Below are 18,286 nucleotides of genomic sequence, written 5' to 3' on the forward strand. Positions count from 1 at the left end.
TAGTGATTCTTAGATCCTTTTCTCGTGACATATTCTTTAGGTTAGTGGTAAATTTTGGCTGATATCAGTACTTTGAAAAATGATCACATTTCATGAAAAAAAAGACAAAATTAGCATTTTCTTTTTATTTATTTTCTGTGGTTACCGTGCGGGTTTAATCATGTGATAATTTTATTGCCAGCATCACAACGCACACAACGATACTAAATATGTGTACTTTTTCCCCCTACATTTATTATTGCATTGGGGGCTATGGGGATTTTATGTGTTTTGTACTTTATAAATCTTTTTATTTATGTGTGTTTTTTTACTTTCCCACCAAGGGGACTTCCCTATAGGGATTGCCTGATGACAGGCAGGTTACAGTACAATGCTGATCTGCCTCATGAGCTTCCATAGCTATAACACTGGAGGCCTTAGGGAAGCCTCCTGTTGTCATAGCAACCATTGGGCCTGTACAATCACTTCCACACAGCCCCGATGGTAAGCAGAGGGAAATCCTTTTAAATCAATGGGACAGGCAGAATTTCTAGCGGCATTGACGTTGCGGGCTCCGCTTGAAATTACCGCCTCTTTTGCTCTGTTGTGAACGGGCCCAAACCCTGTTAATCGAGATTAAGTTCCAGGGAATTAACTAGTTAACATCTACTGTGCAGCCCCTCTACTTCACAATTCATTGTGGTAACAAAGTGGACCCTGAGATTCATTGTGCCACTCACATCTGACAACTTTGGCCTCTCCGCCACAGAGCAAGTGGGACTACAAGTATCAGGGGACCCTGCCACCAGGGCTTTTCCACTGAAACACCACAGTTTGGCCTGAGCAAGGTAGCACCCTGACTTTTATGAAATTTGGGGGTTCATAAATTTCTCTCCTGCTCAGTCTCTTAGGAGTTAAAGAAGCGAATAAAAAATAGGGGTACTTTTTTTTTTTTTTTAAAGGGGTGAAGGCCAAGCAAAACTCTTGATTCTTGTTGTTTCCCAGACACCTTACAGTTCCTAACTTTGGGGTTTCGGCAGACAGTTGCAGCTATTCAGTGTCCCACAAACCCTACTTTTGTGCTTTATATTGTATTTATGTGTAAAATGTTTACTGTATTCCTTTCTCTCGGGTTTCCATTCACTGGCTGGTGACCCATTTTCTCCGGGGAGGGGTGGTCTCTGTAAGCCAGTCTGTCAATTCCTTGATTATTATCTCAAGCCTTGAGCGTAGGATCTACTCTCATACATTAGAGATTTAGGTGAAGAGAGAGTGATATTAAAACAGGATATGGTGTCATGTAATGTAGAGGCCCTGTATACATGTATTGACCATGAACATGGTCTGAAGGCCTTACAATTTTTCTTGCAAATTAGAGGCCTTGATCAGTAGTGAATTATAATAGGGTGGTGGTATTGTCTCCTGGTTACAGCTCTGCCATGATTTTCAAAAAATTGGTGCTTTTTACTGCAATTTTGCACAAATGAGGTCATCATGACATTATCTATCCTATACTATGAACGCCACGCTAGTGCTGCCATAGTTACAGTGTTACAGTGGGGTGGGGGGGGGGCAGACTTGGTGAACAGCCAGGGCCTATGGTAAAGTTATTCCACCCCTGGCATTGATTCACACTTAGTGGAGTGGCTTTTGGTGTTGGATTTTGTTCTTCACCACAATTTTTAATTTATTTAGGGACAGGCATTTACTTGAGGTTGGGGATGTGGCCATGGACGTGACTGGCATCTCTTTGAACTCGAATTTATTTCTTGGATACTAGGAGAATTAGAATATCTTGACACATCACGTTATGGACAGGTAACTACCGGGATGAGATTTATTGATGATGTGCTGTTTTTGTGGCAGGGGACTCATGAGGTATTGGAGGACTTCCTTAGGGGCCTCAATGAAAGCAACCTAAACATCAAATTGTCCCATGTGATCAAACAAGACTGCATTGATTTTCTTGATTTGCGCATATTTGCGGTTACCGATAGATCACTGCATACAACTATCCATAGGAAGACAACGAATGATAAATCGTTACAGAATTTATGATACCAAGGAATAATTTGAGATTTAAAGGGGTTATCCAGCACTACAAAAACATGGCCACTTTCCCCCCCTCTCTTGTTTCCAGTTCAGGTGTGGTTTGCTATTAAACTCCATTTACTTCAATGGAACTGAGTTTGAAACCCCACCTAATCTGGAGACAAGAGAGGGGGAAAAGTGGCCATGTTTTTGTAGCGCTGGATAACCCCTTTAATCTAGAGACATGGAGAAAAGGTTCAAATTACATGGATATTGAGTGAAGGATATTGATGCGGGTATTGTGAGAGTTGGCATGCAGAATTGATCTATTGGTACCTAAGAAACAAGAGGATTTTTTAACATCTATTTGTCCTATCACCAACTTCCACACAAGATGGGTGAAATGAGTAATATTGTAAGAAAGCATTGGCCTATACTATCGCACAACCCTGAAATGAAGATGATCCTGTCCTCCCAACCACTAATCACTCCGAAACAAAGCCAGTCTCTTCGTGATTAGTTGGTACGTATTCAGATATATTCGAGGTATGCTCGATCCGTCCATATGTTGTTAAAACCAATTGTTTTTCTGATTCACAGAACTCTAAGGATTATCGCATTGTACTGTCGAATGGATGGAGTAATTTATTATGCTACATGTTCATGTGAGCTGATATACATTGGGTTAACAACAAGAGAGCTCAAAATTCTGTTTCAGGAGCATATTAGAGACATTAATGGGGCTATGGCAACGTCCCTTGAGGATAACAATGTTGTACGCCAATTAAAACCTCTTGCACGTCACTTTTGGACAATGTACAATGGACGTTGGCAAGATCTCCATGTGAGAGGGATTGATCGAGTTGTTATAGGATCGAGGGGAGGAGACCTTAAAAAACTATTGTTACAACTGGAGTGCAAGTGGATGACAAAACTTAAAACTGTTTCACCAGATGGACTTAATGGACAGTGGAGTTTTTCGAGTTTCTTGAGATCATGGCCTGATCAGAAAAATTATCACAAAATTCCTTCCTTTTTTAGTGACTGGGGGAGGGAGGTCCCCTTGGGAATCTCGAAAAAAAAGTTTGTTAATGGTTGTGGGTTGTATTTGTTTGTTTTTAAACTCGCATTTTGCGCTCATTCACACTTTTATATATTATTTTCACACACCTTATCATTGTGTTAGATTTTTACACAACACCTACCCACTTTTTAATTTACGTTTACATTTTTTGTTGCCTTCATAATATTGCAACATATGCACTTTTGCATTCTTGTAGAATTTGCATATTATTGCGTATCTTTTTGCACATATTTATTTGCTTTAGTCACTTTTTTCATTTGAACTATTTCTCTATACAGATATTATTAACACATGATTTGGTTGGATTGAGCAAAATTTAGACAGTTTAGGTAGGATCGTTCATGTAGACAGGGGGAGTGACCTCAGTCCAATGTAGAGCTCACTTTTCCCTTAAAGACATGACACTAGGGCTCAGGTATGGTACTCCTATATCTGAAGCTGTCAATCATTTACAAAAAAAAATTCAACCAACAGATTTGGATAAGAATTTACTCATGGATAACATTACATTCTATTCATCCTGTGAACCCTTCATGACTTGGAAATTTTGACAAGATTTGAACACAAGGATTTGTATAAAAAGCATATGTCCGCTTTATAGGGCACTTATTTGGCAGTAAGTGAGTATGAAGCGTTCTCGTCCAGGATGGCGATGGAAGTGGGAGCTAATATTTCTGCTCTAATCTCCATGAAGAACTGAAAGACAAAGAGATGAGACAATGAAATGATAAATCAAGAATTCCAATCTATATAGAAAATAGACAAAGTTTGGAAACTATAAAAATGGCTGCGTCCTGCTGGCTCAACCTCTTCCATAGCTCTCATGGACCTCAATGGAAAGCATGTCCCCCTTTTATTGAATCAGAACTGGTGTCACTACACCCCATTAACTTGTACCTGTGGTATTCTGAACGCCAGGGACAAACCAACTTAAATGGTCCCTTTGTGTGTTAGCCCACTGGCCCACTTTTGTAGACAGTGGTGTAATTTTTCCAAGTCTCGTAGTCCTGGGCCCTTATACTATACAGTTACAGTATTTACCTGTGTGTAGCCACAAAACAGTTGCCAACCCTGCCAACACCTTGTAATACAATCATTATAGCGCTCTCTGCTGGTGTTGTACCACCCACATTCCTGAACAGCGATATGTGGTGTCCCACTGGGGGTGTTACTATTATTCACACCTTTTGCAAAAGTCTGTACTTTTTGTGGTCCTAGTATAGCAAAAGTAGTATAAAAAGTTGACCACTAGATGTCGCTGTATTGTGTATTAACTTGTGGAAGCTCCACAGCTGAAAGATCGCAAAGGGTTATTGTATTTGTGTGTACCAGAATCTGTGAACCAGCAGGATTTCTGCTTTCTTCTCTCCTATCACCTCTTCTCTCTATTCTTCTGTTGCACTCTGTTCACCTAATTACAGCGCACCCTACACGGGGTAGAGGAAGTGAGTCACGCGGGAAAGAGGAAGCGCAGTTCAGTCTTAGCCAGTAGACCACATGGGAAGGGCGCAATACAGTGTATCTCTCACAACTTTACTACTAGTGATGTTACCAAGCACTATGCAGTGTTAAACCTCTTAGGAGAGGACCAGCCAAAACCTCAAACCACGCCATGGATAAGGAGAAGTCACAGTGCAGGACAGTATCCACTATAGAGCCACAGAGCTAGTAACTGATCCGGGTGGAGCAAAGTTGCAGTAAGCTTACGTACTCCATCTCACAGCGCCGGTATCAGCAGGGAACCCTCAGCATTCTGCTCAGCCCAGGTAACAAGGTCTGGGACCTGTGTCACCCATTAGTACCGTTCGGCTAACGCTAGTGGGCATAAGGTGGTGTTTAGACTAAAGTAAAGGTTAATACACGGCCACAGGTGTTCTTCTTCTTCTACAAGTATATCCTCCAACATCCCAGCAGAACACATTTCTACACGGGTTAAGACTCTCACGGCATCCTCCTCTCTGCTACTCTACCTCAGCACAATTCTACCAACACAGCTATCTCCTACTCCGCACTTATCGCACAGATCTGGTTGTTTTATGTTCAAGTCTGTACTGGAACTTTGGTCAAGTGTATAACGAAGTCCTTCTGTATTACCTGATGCAGACTTGTCTGTGATCATTCATCACCACCTGCACAGCATATACACTGCAGCCTTGGGACACTTCCCCTTTCTGTGGGTGGCGAGTCCTACTATCCGGGAGGGTCATTACACCGCTCTGGCCATCTGTGACTATATCGTCCGTGACATTATCCCAAGGGACCCGGTAGCAACCCGGCAGGACACTGACCACAGGGGAAAAGGGAACAACCGGCCTTACACCCTAAAAGGAGGTGTGCCATCACACCTGTGTGCCCACCTGGCACTAGCGTCACGTGACAAAACAGTAAGGTCCCCTGTATCTCGGCCATCCACCACTGGAGTGGTGTCACACTACAACACCTAGCAAGTGACCGGCCGTCCCTCCGATATAACACCTCACGGGGCGCACACCACAGATACGATGTGGGCGCTGACTGTGAGTGCGTCAGGAACCCCTCTCTGTTACACTGCATCCCCCTCCTCCCTATGTATTATTTACTGTTTTACACTAGATGGACTTTAGTTGACTAATGAGGTTTCTGATTATCTACAGAGTCTGCCTATGGGGGGGATAACATACTTCTACACAGTGCTATTCCCCCAATAAGATATGACTCATGCTGCAGGATCCAGTCGATAAAGTCAATAAGAAAGTAGCCAACCTACGCTTTGAAGACTACACCTAGGCCATATCTACAAGCTGATACATACCAAACTCTTCAACAGTAAAAGCTGCGTGAAAACCTGGAATGCTAAGATCGACGTTGTCCGAATCATCTGGATCATCTGGTATATCTAAGGAAGAGAAAGGGATTCTATTCACTTTTTCTTGGTCATTCCATTAAAGGCGACATTTTCTTTTGGGATCCTATAACGTGGAGCAGAACATGTATGCGCATAAAAGAAACATCATCAATATATCATCACTACTGAACTACAGTATGTGCACAGTATGGAAGCACTCTTTGTATAAAGTATACTGTGACATGACCATGTTTATTCATATTCTAATAACAGCACATGTAAGATGAGATATATAGATATACAGTAGGTACACGCAGTCTATGTAATTATACCTTTGTATCGCTCACAATCTTAAACTGGGACGTCACTATGACACATTGTTTTCTTACATTATACATGTCTCGCAAGAATTCTTTTCCGTAAATGTAACAGCACAAAACTTACTGAACACCAAAAGATGTTTGTCAAATTTTTCGGCTGTAGACATAATGCGGTATTCGAGCGTTTTTAAGCTGATTACTTGAACTTCGTCCTAACTATTGCGGGACGTAAAATACGCCCCCGCGTATTTTAGACAATAAAAGACGCACCAAATGTGATCAATGTTTCAGGGACACCACTACCGGCTGAATGTGAACGATTACTAAGCAAAGGTCTGAATTTTGGCCTAACGGAGGACTTCTCCGCCACAACGTTTGACATTGACCTTTTCAAGGGAGTGCGCAAGATAAACCTTACTAAGCATTTTGCCAATAATAATAAAAATTCTTTATATGAGCAGCAAAATAATTGTGAAGCCTGATGTACTGTCGGCCCCCTGGGTTTTCAAGTCCCCACTGAATTCACCAGTCAGGAAGTTGAATGTGTACGTTTCTTAGCGGGCATGAGCCAAGATCCATCACCTGATACCCTGGGTTTAAGGGATCCCTTTAAGGGTGCGAATAAAACGACCTAGTGCCCTCAAGTCACACCGGGTGGCCACATTGATACCTTTCAAAAATTTGTTAGCCAAGAGGTAAAAGCCCTAATATACCCAAAAGCCACTAATAACTTAACAGCATCCGAGAGTAAAGCATTAAGATGGCTTAAGAGTCGCCCTGATCTCATAACTAAAAGGGCAGATAAAGGGGGAGAGACAGTGGTTCTGTCACATACATATTACCTAGAGGAGGCCATGAGACAACTTGGCGATAAGTCCACTTTTAAACCCCTTACAAAAAGCCCTGTACAAGTACGTAGTTTACTCCATAAGTACAGCAATAAAGGTGCGATTAATAAACGCACAGCAGAAAAATTGCTGCCACCAGCTCCTAGGGCGCCCAGGTGGTACTTCCTTCCCAAAGTCCATAAGAATTTGGACAAACCACCTGGGCGTCCCATAGTGTCAGCTATCGGCTCCGCCACTGAATATTTGTCCCAATTCCTGGATTGGTCACTTGGACCACTTTTGGCCGAAACCCCGGGCTACCTAAAAGACTCTTGAGATTTCATTAACATGCTCGGCTCTATTCACCTCAGTGATGGTTGCATATTAGCTTCTATTGACGTCAAAAGCCTCTACACCCGCATCCCACATGATGCGGGTGTAGAGGCGATAGACTGGTTTGTCTCTAGATGCAATCAACCCCCTATTTTCAGAGAGTTTGTCAAAGAGGGCTTATATTTCATTTTACGTAATAATGTTTTTCTTTTTGAAGACCAATGGTACGTGCAGGAGGTCAGCACAGCAATGGGTACGCGGGTCTCCTGCACGTACGCTAACCTGTTCCTAGCCAAACTCGAGAATGACCTGGTGTTTACTACCCGTAACCCACACATCAGAGGCATCAGGGCATACTTTCGGTATGTCGATGATGTCTTCGTTGTGTGGGACGGTGATCATGAAGGATTTGCTGCATTTGTTTCCTATCTGAACACCAATAATGGTGTTAACATGCTGTTCACACACAAGATAGGGGGAGCATCTCTTGATTTCTTAGATGTGCAAGTCACCATTAAAGACAATGAGTTTGTGACTTCTGTCTTTAGGAAAGAGACTGTAACGCGCTTCTACACTACTCCAGCTCCCACACTCCCCATATAAAGGACTCTATTCCCTTCAGTCAGATGGCGCGTTTAAAGCGCATCAATAACACCTCTGCACTATTCAACCAACAGGCTCAGGAACTCGAACATAGACTACTAGCTAGAAAATATCCAGTAGGGGTGGTTAAAAAAGCTAGAAAAAAAGCTGATAATTTGTCAAGATCTGATTTATTAATGCCTAAAACTGTCACAAATAATGATACTAAAAGATTTACGTTTGCCTTCCAGAATTCCCCTCTAAACAGAGTCATTGCCAATAGTATTCGCAGGCAAAACCAAAAGACCGATGTGGACGAGATTAAAAGAACATGCCTACTCGGTGAGGACGGGGAAAGGTGTCCCCCGACTCATTGATCATGTGAATTCCGTCCACAAAGGCGAGACCAACTGCCTGCGTTTCCTAGGTTTAAAAAAAGTAGATAACAATGAAAGGGGAGGCGATAGACATCAATACCTCCTCAGACGGGAAGCTATATGGATTTCTATGTTGGATGCAACCGGAGAGAAATGATTGGAACGTTTTTCTGTAAGAATATGCAATATGTATATATATTACTTGTTTTTCTTTCTTTTTCTTATACAAGAATATAACTACTATAATACTGCCCCCTATCTATAAGAATATAACTACTATAATACTGCTCCTATATACAAGAATATAACTACTATAATACTGCTCCTATATACAGGAATATAACTACTATAATACTGCTACTATATACAAGAATATAACTACTATAATACTGCTACTATATACAAGAATATAACTACTATAATACTGCTCCTATATACAGGAATATAACTACTATAATACTGCCCCTATATACAGGAATATAACTACTATAATACTGCTCCTATATACAAGAATATAACTACTATAATACTGCTCCTATATACAAGAATATAACTACTTTAATACTGCTCCTATATACAGGAATATAACTACTATAATACTGCTCCTATATACAGGAATATAACTACTATAATACTGCTCCTATATACAGGAATATAACTACTATCATACTGCTCCTATATACAGGAATATAACTACTATAATACTGCTCCTATATACAAGAATATAACTACTATAATACTGCTCCCTATATACAGGAATATAACTACTATAATACTGCTCCTATATACAGGAATATAACTTCTATAATACTGCCTCCTATATACAGGAATATAACTACTATAATACTGCTCCTATATACAAGAATATAACTACTATAATACTGCTCCTATATACAAGAATATAACTATTATAATACTGCTCCTATATACAGGAATATAACTACTATAATACTGCCCCCTATATACAAGAATATAACTACTATAATACTGCCCCTATATACAAGAATATAACTACTATAATACTGCTCCTATATACAGGAATATAACTACTATAATACTGCTCCTATATACAAGAATATAACTACTTTAATACTGCCTCCTATATACAGGAATATAACTACTATAATATTGCTCCTATATACAAGAATATAACTACTATAATATATAATATATATATATATATAATTATACAACGGCCGGGATTATTAAGGAAATATACGTTACATAGCCGTCTATGGGATCCCGGTGAGAGCTGATACACATAGTATACGCTCCGGCCGGGATCCCTTGCGTCTCTGCAAAGAACTGACATGTCAGTTTTCTGTGGCCGCAGAAACCCATGCCAGTGCACACTGTAGAGCGAGCGGCGGCGGTCGCAAGCTCCATAGTGTGCTGTGGGAGCTCTGATGCGGGCGTGCACGGATGCGCCCGCATCAGAACACTGCGGCCAAAAAGTACCTGCAGTAACGGCCGGGATGATCTTTTCAGAGACCGGCCGTTCCGCGAACCGACTATATTCTTCTTTCTTCTTTTTCTTCCATCTTCTTGGTATTCTTCTGCGCTTAATACAGCCGGAACCAATTTGCCCACAGACTCCATTCAAACTGCGTTTTAAAGCCCTTGACGGTAAGAGCTGTGCTAAGTATTTTTACTTTTGATTGGTCATTTTTGAGAAATTTACATTTAAAGGGAACCTGTCACCCCCGTGCTGGGGCAGAGCCCGGCCGACACCCCCGTGCAGACCCAAATACTTACTGCTTCCCACAAAGTCCCGGTCCCGAAGCCTGTGTAGCTTCCAAGAAATCCTGGTCCGAAGCTGCGTACGCGCTCATCAGAGATGATTCCGACGCCCATATAGAAAGACGGCTCCAGTCATTGTCTATGGAAGTCGGACTTATCTCTGGTGAGCACGTGCGCAGCTTCGGACAGGTATTTCTCAGCAGCTGGACGGGCTCCAGGACCAGGACTTCGTGGAAGCGGTAAGTATATGGGTCTGCCCCCGGGGGGGTCGGCCGGGCTCTGACCCGGCACGGGGGGTGACAGGTTCTCTTTAAAGACCTCTAATTTCCCATAGCAAATAATGGCCCAGCAGAAACTTTTACTAAAGTCGCTCTTAAAGGGGTAGTACAAAGGGTGGGGCCACATTTTATCTTAAAGGGACAGCACTAAAGGCACTCTTAAAGGGGCAGTATATGTCGTTTTTAAAGGACTGGGGACAAAAAAGCTCTTAAAGGGATCGTTCCAAAGTTGCTCTTAAAGTGGCAGTACCAAAGTTGCTTCTAAAGGGACTGTACTGTATTAAAGAGTTTAGGCCAGGTGCTCTCAATGCTTGAGCAGGGAGCACCTGTCCCAATAGGCCCTTAAAGGGGTTATCCAGTGGTACAAAAACATGGCCACTTTTTCCCCTCTCTTGTCTCCAGACTGGGTGGGGTTTGAAACTTAGTTCCACTGAAGTAAATAGAGCTTAACTGCAAACCACACCTGAACTGGAGACAAGAGAGGGGGAAAAGTGGCCATGTTTTTGTACCACTGGACCACCCCTATAGGTATTGTGTGAGTTCACGTGTGGGGATTAGCAGAAGAATTATTGTGTACTTATTAAAAGGAATAGGGAAGTCAAAACCCACAGCAAATCACAGGATCATTCTAAGTCAATAGGAGCCTTTATAATCAGTTACAAAAGTGTATTGTAAGTGGAAAATTAATATACCTTTCTCTTGTAAATGGACCTTTCTGTGCGGAATAATGGGGTTTTACCTGTTTGAGCCACCACCACATCCCTGCGTTCTTCACAGTTAAAATTGTTGCCAACAGCCGTGATTGTGAGGAAGGCCGGAACATCACCAGTTACACTGGGGGCCTGAGGAAAAGAATAAAGAATAAAAAAAACTCAGTTGATCTTTATTAGATTTATTCCTATGTTAAAGTGTCATTCATTGTTATATATATTTTTTTAGCTTTAGAACAAAGCTATACTTACTTGTATCCAGGTCCAGTCTCCTGATGGCAGGTTTTTAGTCTTGTGCTGCTTGAAAAAAAAGAGACTAAATACAGGAAGTCTCAGTCATCTGCGCTTACAGATAAGGCAGTCATGTGATTGACAGATACATTGAGCCGTGACACTCTGTAGTGGCTGGGACTTTATGTGTTCAGCCTCTTTTTTTATTTTTTTTTCCAACCAGCACAAGACTAAAACGCTTCAGGGGACTGGACCTGGATACAAGTAAGTATAGCTTTGTTTTAAAGCATGAGAACTAAAATAATAATTAAAAAAAAAAAACAATGAATGTAAATGGAAAACATGCTTTATATCACATCCCCTGCTGAGTTAGATTTTGAAAGTTAAAAGGCTTCTCCAAAAACTTTCTATGACAAAGTCATCGAACATGCAAAATACTGGCAATAGGAACCCCCATCATTCCTGAGCATGAGCCAGCGGGAGGGTGATTGATCCCAGGTTTTAATGTTGGAACGACCTCTAGACCAGATAGGCTTCCAGTTTCTTGATGACCTAAACTACCAAATTCTTTCAGGTTGAACCTTATATTGTATCATTGATAAACGAATTAAGATTTAAACTTGGAACAAACCTGGAAACTAAAACACCTCAAAATGACATCAGCTGGGATCTGCTCATTGAAGACTTGGTGGTTCACACCGCTGACCTTAAGGATGAAATTAACATTGACGGGTTCCGAGTGGCCCTTGAGCATAAAACATACTTTCTCCGTCTCTCCGCTCTCCAGCAGTGAAGAAATAGTAAAGGTGCATTGTCTACAGAGAAACATATACATTTGAACATATGAAGAGGTTTCAAGAAAGATCCATGTTATAGCATTTGTGTATGAGATTATGATGTAGAGAAAGTTTTCTTTCCATTGGAAATGTTGCTTTCCCCATGACTGTCTCTAACTTTTAACTACACTACAACAAATGGGGAGGTTGATGCTCATCCAGAGGTCAGAAATCAAGGTTACAGTATGTTGGTGAAACCACAGAAAAAAAAACCCCAAAACAAATATATAACGTATATGGAAGGGGAATATGTGATGTTGCAAGGAGGTGGCACTTCAAGGGATTATGGAAACTGTGAGGAAAAGTAGCAGTGGAATCTGTGTAGCTTGGAAATTGTTGCAGTTACTTTGTATGAGAGTACATGGTGTTCACCACTGTCCACAGATCCCCTGGGTGATTTTAACCCTTTGATTCGCCTGTCAGGTTACATCCCAGTATTTGAATCAAACAGTTTTTGGCAGTATAATACCCGTGATTGACCAAACCGTGTCTGGCTGTATAGTACCTGTGTTTGTACATCAGTAATCCACCGCTGTTGATCCACCCTTTTAAATCACAGTTACATCTTCAGTTCTTTAGTAAAAATGTGTCTGGTAACATAATAACCGTCATTATATGTCAATTATCCACCAACGTCCTACTACTTTCACCATAAACCAGATGTTCTAGGCCCAACTAGAACGTTGAGAGTGCTGACACTGCTACTGCTTCCATTTTGAAATTTCTATCCTTGGGGTCCATATGGGGTCACCTACACTGTGGCTAATGCAGCCAAACCTCCTACGGGGCATGTAAGGGCTAAGTAAATCTGATGCCTGTGTGTCTGTTAGGTCACTGAGACCAATGGTACCAGTTATTACTGACACCCGCAGTAATACTCTGTAAGGGCTTATTCACACAGTTATTAACCCTTAGGGGACACAGCCAGTTTTCCTTTTTTCTTTTCTTTCGTTTTTTCCTCTTTGTGTATATAAGGCCATAGCACTTGCATTTTTCCACCCAGAGATGTGTGGTGAAATTGAGAAAAAAAAAAAAAAAAAAAAAAAAAAAATATATATATATATATATATATTTTTTTATTTATTTTTTTTTTTTTTTGGGGGGGGGGGGTTACGCTGTTCACCCTAGGGTAAAACTGACTTGTTGTTCCTCAAGTTGTTGCGATTACAACGATATGTAAAAATGTAACTTGTATAACTTTTATTTGATGGCTTTTAAAAAATTTAAAACTTAAAAAAAAATATGTTCCTTAAAATTGATCTATTATCATGCTTATAGCGCTTTTATCCTTTGGTCTATGGGGCTGTGTGAAGTGTCATTTTTTGCGCCATGATGTGTTCTTTCTATCGGTACCTTGATTGCACATATGCGACTGTTTGATCGCTTTTTATTACAATTTTTTGAGATTTGATTTGACCAAAAATGAGCAATTTTGCACAATTTTTTTACACTTACGCAGTTTACCATGCAAGATTGTGAATGTGATAACCTAATAGTTCAGTCGATTATGCACGCGACAATACCAAACATGTTTGTTTATTTATTTATTTTTATTTATAAAATGGGGAAAGGGGGTGAATCTGACTTTTATTAGGGGGAGGGATTATTTATTAATAAAAAAACATCTTTTTTTACACACATACTAGAAGTCGCCCTGGGGTTATGGTTATTCCCCCTGGGGTTAGGGTTTTTCTACTTGGGGGACTTCTAGTATGACTGCTCTGATCTCTCATAGAGATCTATGCAGTATAGATATACTGCATAGATCCATGAGATCTGTGCTCTATTGCTTTTGGCTGCTGCAGTGCCGAATCGGGATCAGCGCCAAAAGCTGTTTTAAGCTTTTAAGGTTTAGTACGGAAAAACGCGAATTGTATGTCAAAAGTTTGTGAAACTGAGTTGAGTAAAGAGGGTCACATTTGTCTGGCTTCTTGACCAATGAATGTTCCTGGAAATGTTCAATGTTCTGGCTCCAGAGATGGTTCCACAATTTTTTTTAGAGACAGTGTGCTGTCCCTATAGAAAACATTATAATTCTTACCTAACCACGCTAACCTTCTCCTGGTATTCTGCTCTTTCCCTTCCATTGTTGACTGACCACTCATTGTCTAGGTTGCCAACCACCACTCTGCTCAAAAAGCAGAGGTCTGGCCAATGTGTATATAGTTATAGTAAACACACACACACATGAAAATAACAGCAAAGGGCGAGGAATTTATTCCAGCAAACCTTACACCCTTTCTACAGAATTTAGAGAGGCGTATAATGATTTGGAAAAAGCTGCCAATCTCGATGGCAGACCGACTGGTCATAATAAAGATGGTAATTCTCCCCCAGTTGCTGTTTTTGTTTGGGGCGGCTCCAGTATGGATAAGTGATAAATGGATTAAGAAAATAGAAGTACTACTAGGTAGTTTGATCTGGGGGAGAAAGCGGGTTCGTATTAAATATGAGAAATTTAGTGTTCACAGACACAAGGGTGGATATTCAATGCCAAATATTAGAGTATATTTTTTGTCTTCACAGATGGCGGTGCTGGTTAAGGACCAGAACAACTCACTTACAGTATTCGTTATTTAAGTTTAAAATATAAGGTACACAGTATATTTGAATTATAAGAGTCCAGGAGGTTGAATTTAAGTCCCCCGCCTGACTGCACAATAGAACGTTTATTTATGTTGGTTTGGAAATCACTGAAAGTTTTATGTAATATACTGTAGATGGGCATTTAGCCTGCACCCCAATTTGGGATAATAGTAATTTTCCGGAGTTTGTGAAAATTCAAAACAAACAATTTTGGGTAGATAGAGGTCTTAAATGGGCTTCACAATTATTTCACCAGGGTAAAATCGAATGTTTAATGATATTGCCGAAGAATTTCGGCTTAAAAACAAGTATGTTTTTTATTATTTACAATTGGTACATGCTGCGAGCCAGACTGTGAACAGAAGTGTACTCAGCTTGTCTCAGAGTATCGTTATACACACACTAATGGGAATGGTGGTTATGAGAAGTGGTCTATCGCTTATTTATAAACGCATAATGCTAAATATTGAGATGAAGTCAGATTCTGGATGCCGCTCCAGGTGGAAAGAGAATTGGGGGGTAACTCCGGATGAGAATTGGGATAACATTATTCAGAATATTGGTAGAGTCTCACTATGTAAGGAACATAAATTAACTCAGTTTAGAATTTTATATAGGAGTTATTACTCTCCAGCCTGGATGCACAGGATGCAACTTAGGGACACTTTGCTTTGCCAGCGCTGTACTAATCCAGAGGCAGATATAGCTCATATGTTCTGGGATTGTCCAGCAATTCAACCATTCTGGAAGGATGTAGTAGGGTTGTTAGTATCTAAGCTGGGCTATGATTTCTATCTAACTCCATATGTAGCTATTCTGGGTGCAACTCCTATATTGTCGGAGCGCGATGACATTATATTAGTTCTAAGAACTTTATTCTATGCTAGATTAATTATTCTGAGAAATTGGGTGAATGTTGCCCCGCCCTCGTCAAAAGAATGGGCGAATGTAGTGGCTAAAGTAAAGAAATATGAGCACACCTGGTATGCTAGAAAAGGGAAAAAGGGAGAAATGACATATCTGCGGACAGAAATGGTAGTGTTTTGTTTTTTTTTCTCCTCACAAGCCGAGTCGTGGGGGGGTGGGGGGGGGGGGTTTAGGGCGGGAGGTTGGGTTAGGGAAGGGGAGGGATAGGAGGTTTATGGAAATTATAAAAATATAGAAATATTATAGAAATTATAGAAATAGTTCTAAAATAATAATGGTATGTGATAATAATGTTTATTCCAGATGATGGATTTTAAGACTTATATATAAATAAAAAGTTGAATTAAAAAACACACACACACACACACACACACACACACACACATATATATATATATATATATATATATATATATATATATATATATATATATATATATATTGTAGACATGTCACGGGAGAAGTGCTCGAGGGGATGTACATCTCACCCAGGTTAATACGGAGCGTGAGATGGTAAGTCCAGGAGGCATTTGTGCTCAGCAGTGTTATGCTGCTGAGCTATTATTTATTATCGCGGGGCTGGACTTACATGGAATGGCAGATAGGTTTTGGTAGTGGGACTTGCCATTCCCTCCCCCCGATCCAGGTCAGGTTTTGGGGTTAGGTGTCTCTGGCCGTAATCAGCCTGACAAGGTAAAAGCCCTGCAGAGGATCCAGTGTTGGCTCTCAGCCAGGAGTGAACAGCCTGCATGCTGTGTTTGCTGGGAGCTGGGAATGCTGCTGCTGCTGGGGCTTATTCATACCGTGCGGTACCGCTGATCGAAGTGTCAGATAGGTGACCTGTTGGTTAGTAAGCGCCCAGACGGGCAAGACCTTTTTGTTTTGTTCTTAAAAGCACGGTGTTGCTGTATTTATGTTTTCTGGACTGTTTATGCTGCAAATAAACGCCAAGCTGTTATTTTACAAAGCCAAGTCTGCTGTGAACTGTGTCCAAACACACCATCCCCGGGGAAGATCCCTACAATATATATAAATACATACACACACACACACACACACAGTGGTATCTTGGTTTAAGAGTAACTTGGTTTAAGAGCTCACAGTTTTTAAAAATTGTAACTTGGTTTAAGAGCATTGCTTTGGTTTAAGAGCTCCCTGTACTGGGTGGGAGCGTGAGTGGGGGAGGGGCATGGTCTGTATAGCGGGGTCTATAGCACTGTACTCTGACCCAGGAGGTCTCCCTCACCTTCCAAATCATAGCAGATCCACTTCAGGCTGGGGCTTACATGAGGGGACAGGACTGTGGGGGTCATCTCTCCATAGCTGTAACCCCTCTCTCCCCGGACAGAGATGCTGCATGTATGTGCCCACATCTCCCTGCTCATTTCTTCATGCTGCCTGCAGTCTCTGTCCGCCCTTGTGTTTCCCATCTTCTCCATTACTGTACAGTAACTTATAATATCACAGATTCTGCTGTTTCTGAATGTTTGTTTCATCTGTTTTACATGTTATTCAGAATAATAAATCATTATTTTTGGGATGTGGAACCAATTGTCTGCATTTCTATGATTTCTTATGGGATTACTCGTAAACCAAGGTACCACTATATATGTAAAGGTGGATGAATTCTAGAATTATAAATATGTTATTTGAGATGGAAATACAACCTTGGGGGCCAACATATGAACTCTAAGTAAATTCCCCCAATATATTTAAGCATTTTTTGTGTGCTATTGTGTATCTAAGCCTATATGTGTGAAATTGCTATTCAAGAGTATCTAAGCTTTTTGTGTGGGATACAGTGGTGCTGAGCCTGTGTCTCAGAGAACCATATGTCACCACATTCCCTATTATATCATAGAAAGTGACAGAGTAATCTCCAGGGATTTCTAGCTCTACGAGATGACTTACGGCTCTGCTCTCCCTCCAGCGATGAAGCCCAGGAGAGCCGCGCTCAGGATTATCACCTTCAGGTACATGGCGATAGACAGGCTGAGCTCTCACCTGCTGCAGCACATCGCTCCCCACCTGTCTATATACACCTGGGAGGGGGCGGAGACTCCTTGTTCTTCTTCGTACTGTGGGAGGGAAATCCTGTATGAGGAATGTGTAGAGACGTCCTGCCAACACGAGGAGGATCCTGACAGAAGACGCCTTGTCATACAGGGAGCATACTGTTCTGTTTACCAGTAATCTTGCACCCTTTCCCTGTTTTGTTTTCTCATTCTTATCGTTTTTGGATGTGTAAAATCCTCTACTCTGGGTCCCCTCTGACCACACTCAGCTCCCTCTTCCCCCTCCCTTTCTGGTGACACGACATGTGATCTTCCCCCTGGGTTAGTTGTCTATTGACTTGGTAACCCAACCCCCAGAAGACATCTTCTCCATGCACCTGTGCTGCTTCCATAAACTTACATGTGTCCCTGAGCCTAGATTTCTGTAAAATGAAACATTATCGTCATATCTTTGCTTGCTGTCAGTGAATGCAGGAACTAGAATGTTTCCATTTGTGGTATCCCACCACTAGTGTTTCTGTTTTGAACACTCCTCGCAAAAGCTTTGTATTTTGAAAGTAAAGTGTTGATAAGGTTATGTATAAGTTTTGCCACTAGATGTCAGTA

At 41.1% G+C, this 18,286-nt stretch overlaps 1 protein-coding gene across 1 annotated transcript; it reads right to left on the reverse strand.

The window, feature by feature from the left end:
• Positions 1 to 3,701: 3,701 nt before the first annotated feature.
• On the reverse strand, positions 3,702 to 17,823 carry LOC138798432 (ovostatin-like). The gene is made up of 5 exons (XM_069978887.1): positions 17,577 to 17,823; positions 11,948 to 12,131; positions 11,115 to 11,217; positions 5,886 to 5,969; positions 3,702 to 3,790 (listed from the first exon to the last, which is right to left on the reverse strand). Exons 1-5 carry the CDS (start codon positions 17,642 to 17,644, stop codon positions 3,774 to 3,776), a joined length of 456 nt encoding a protein of 151 aa, XP_069834988.1. The 5' UTR covers positions 17,645 to 17,823; the 3' UTR covers positions 3,702 to 3,773.
• Between the last annotated feature and the right edge of the window lie 463 nt (positions 17,824 to 18,286).

Source organism: Dendropsophus ebraccatus, chromosome 8 (assembly GCF_027789765.1).
Source record: "Dendropsophus ebraccatus isolate aDenEbr1 chromosome 8, aDenEbr1.pat, whole genome shotgun sequence".
NCBI lineage: Eukaryota > Metazoa > Chordata > Amphibia > Anura > Hylidae > Dendropsophus > Dendropsophus ebraccatus.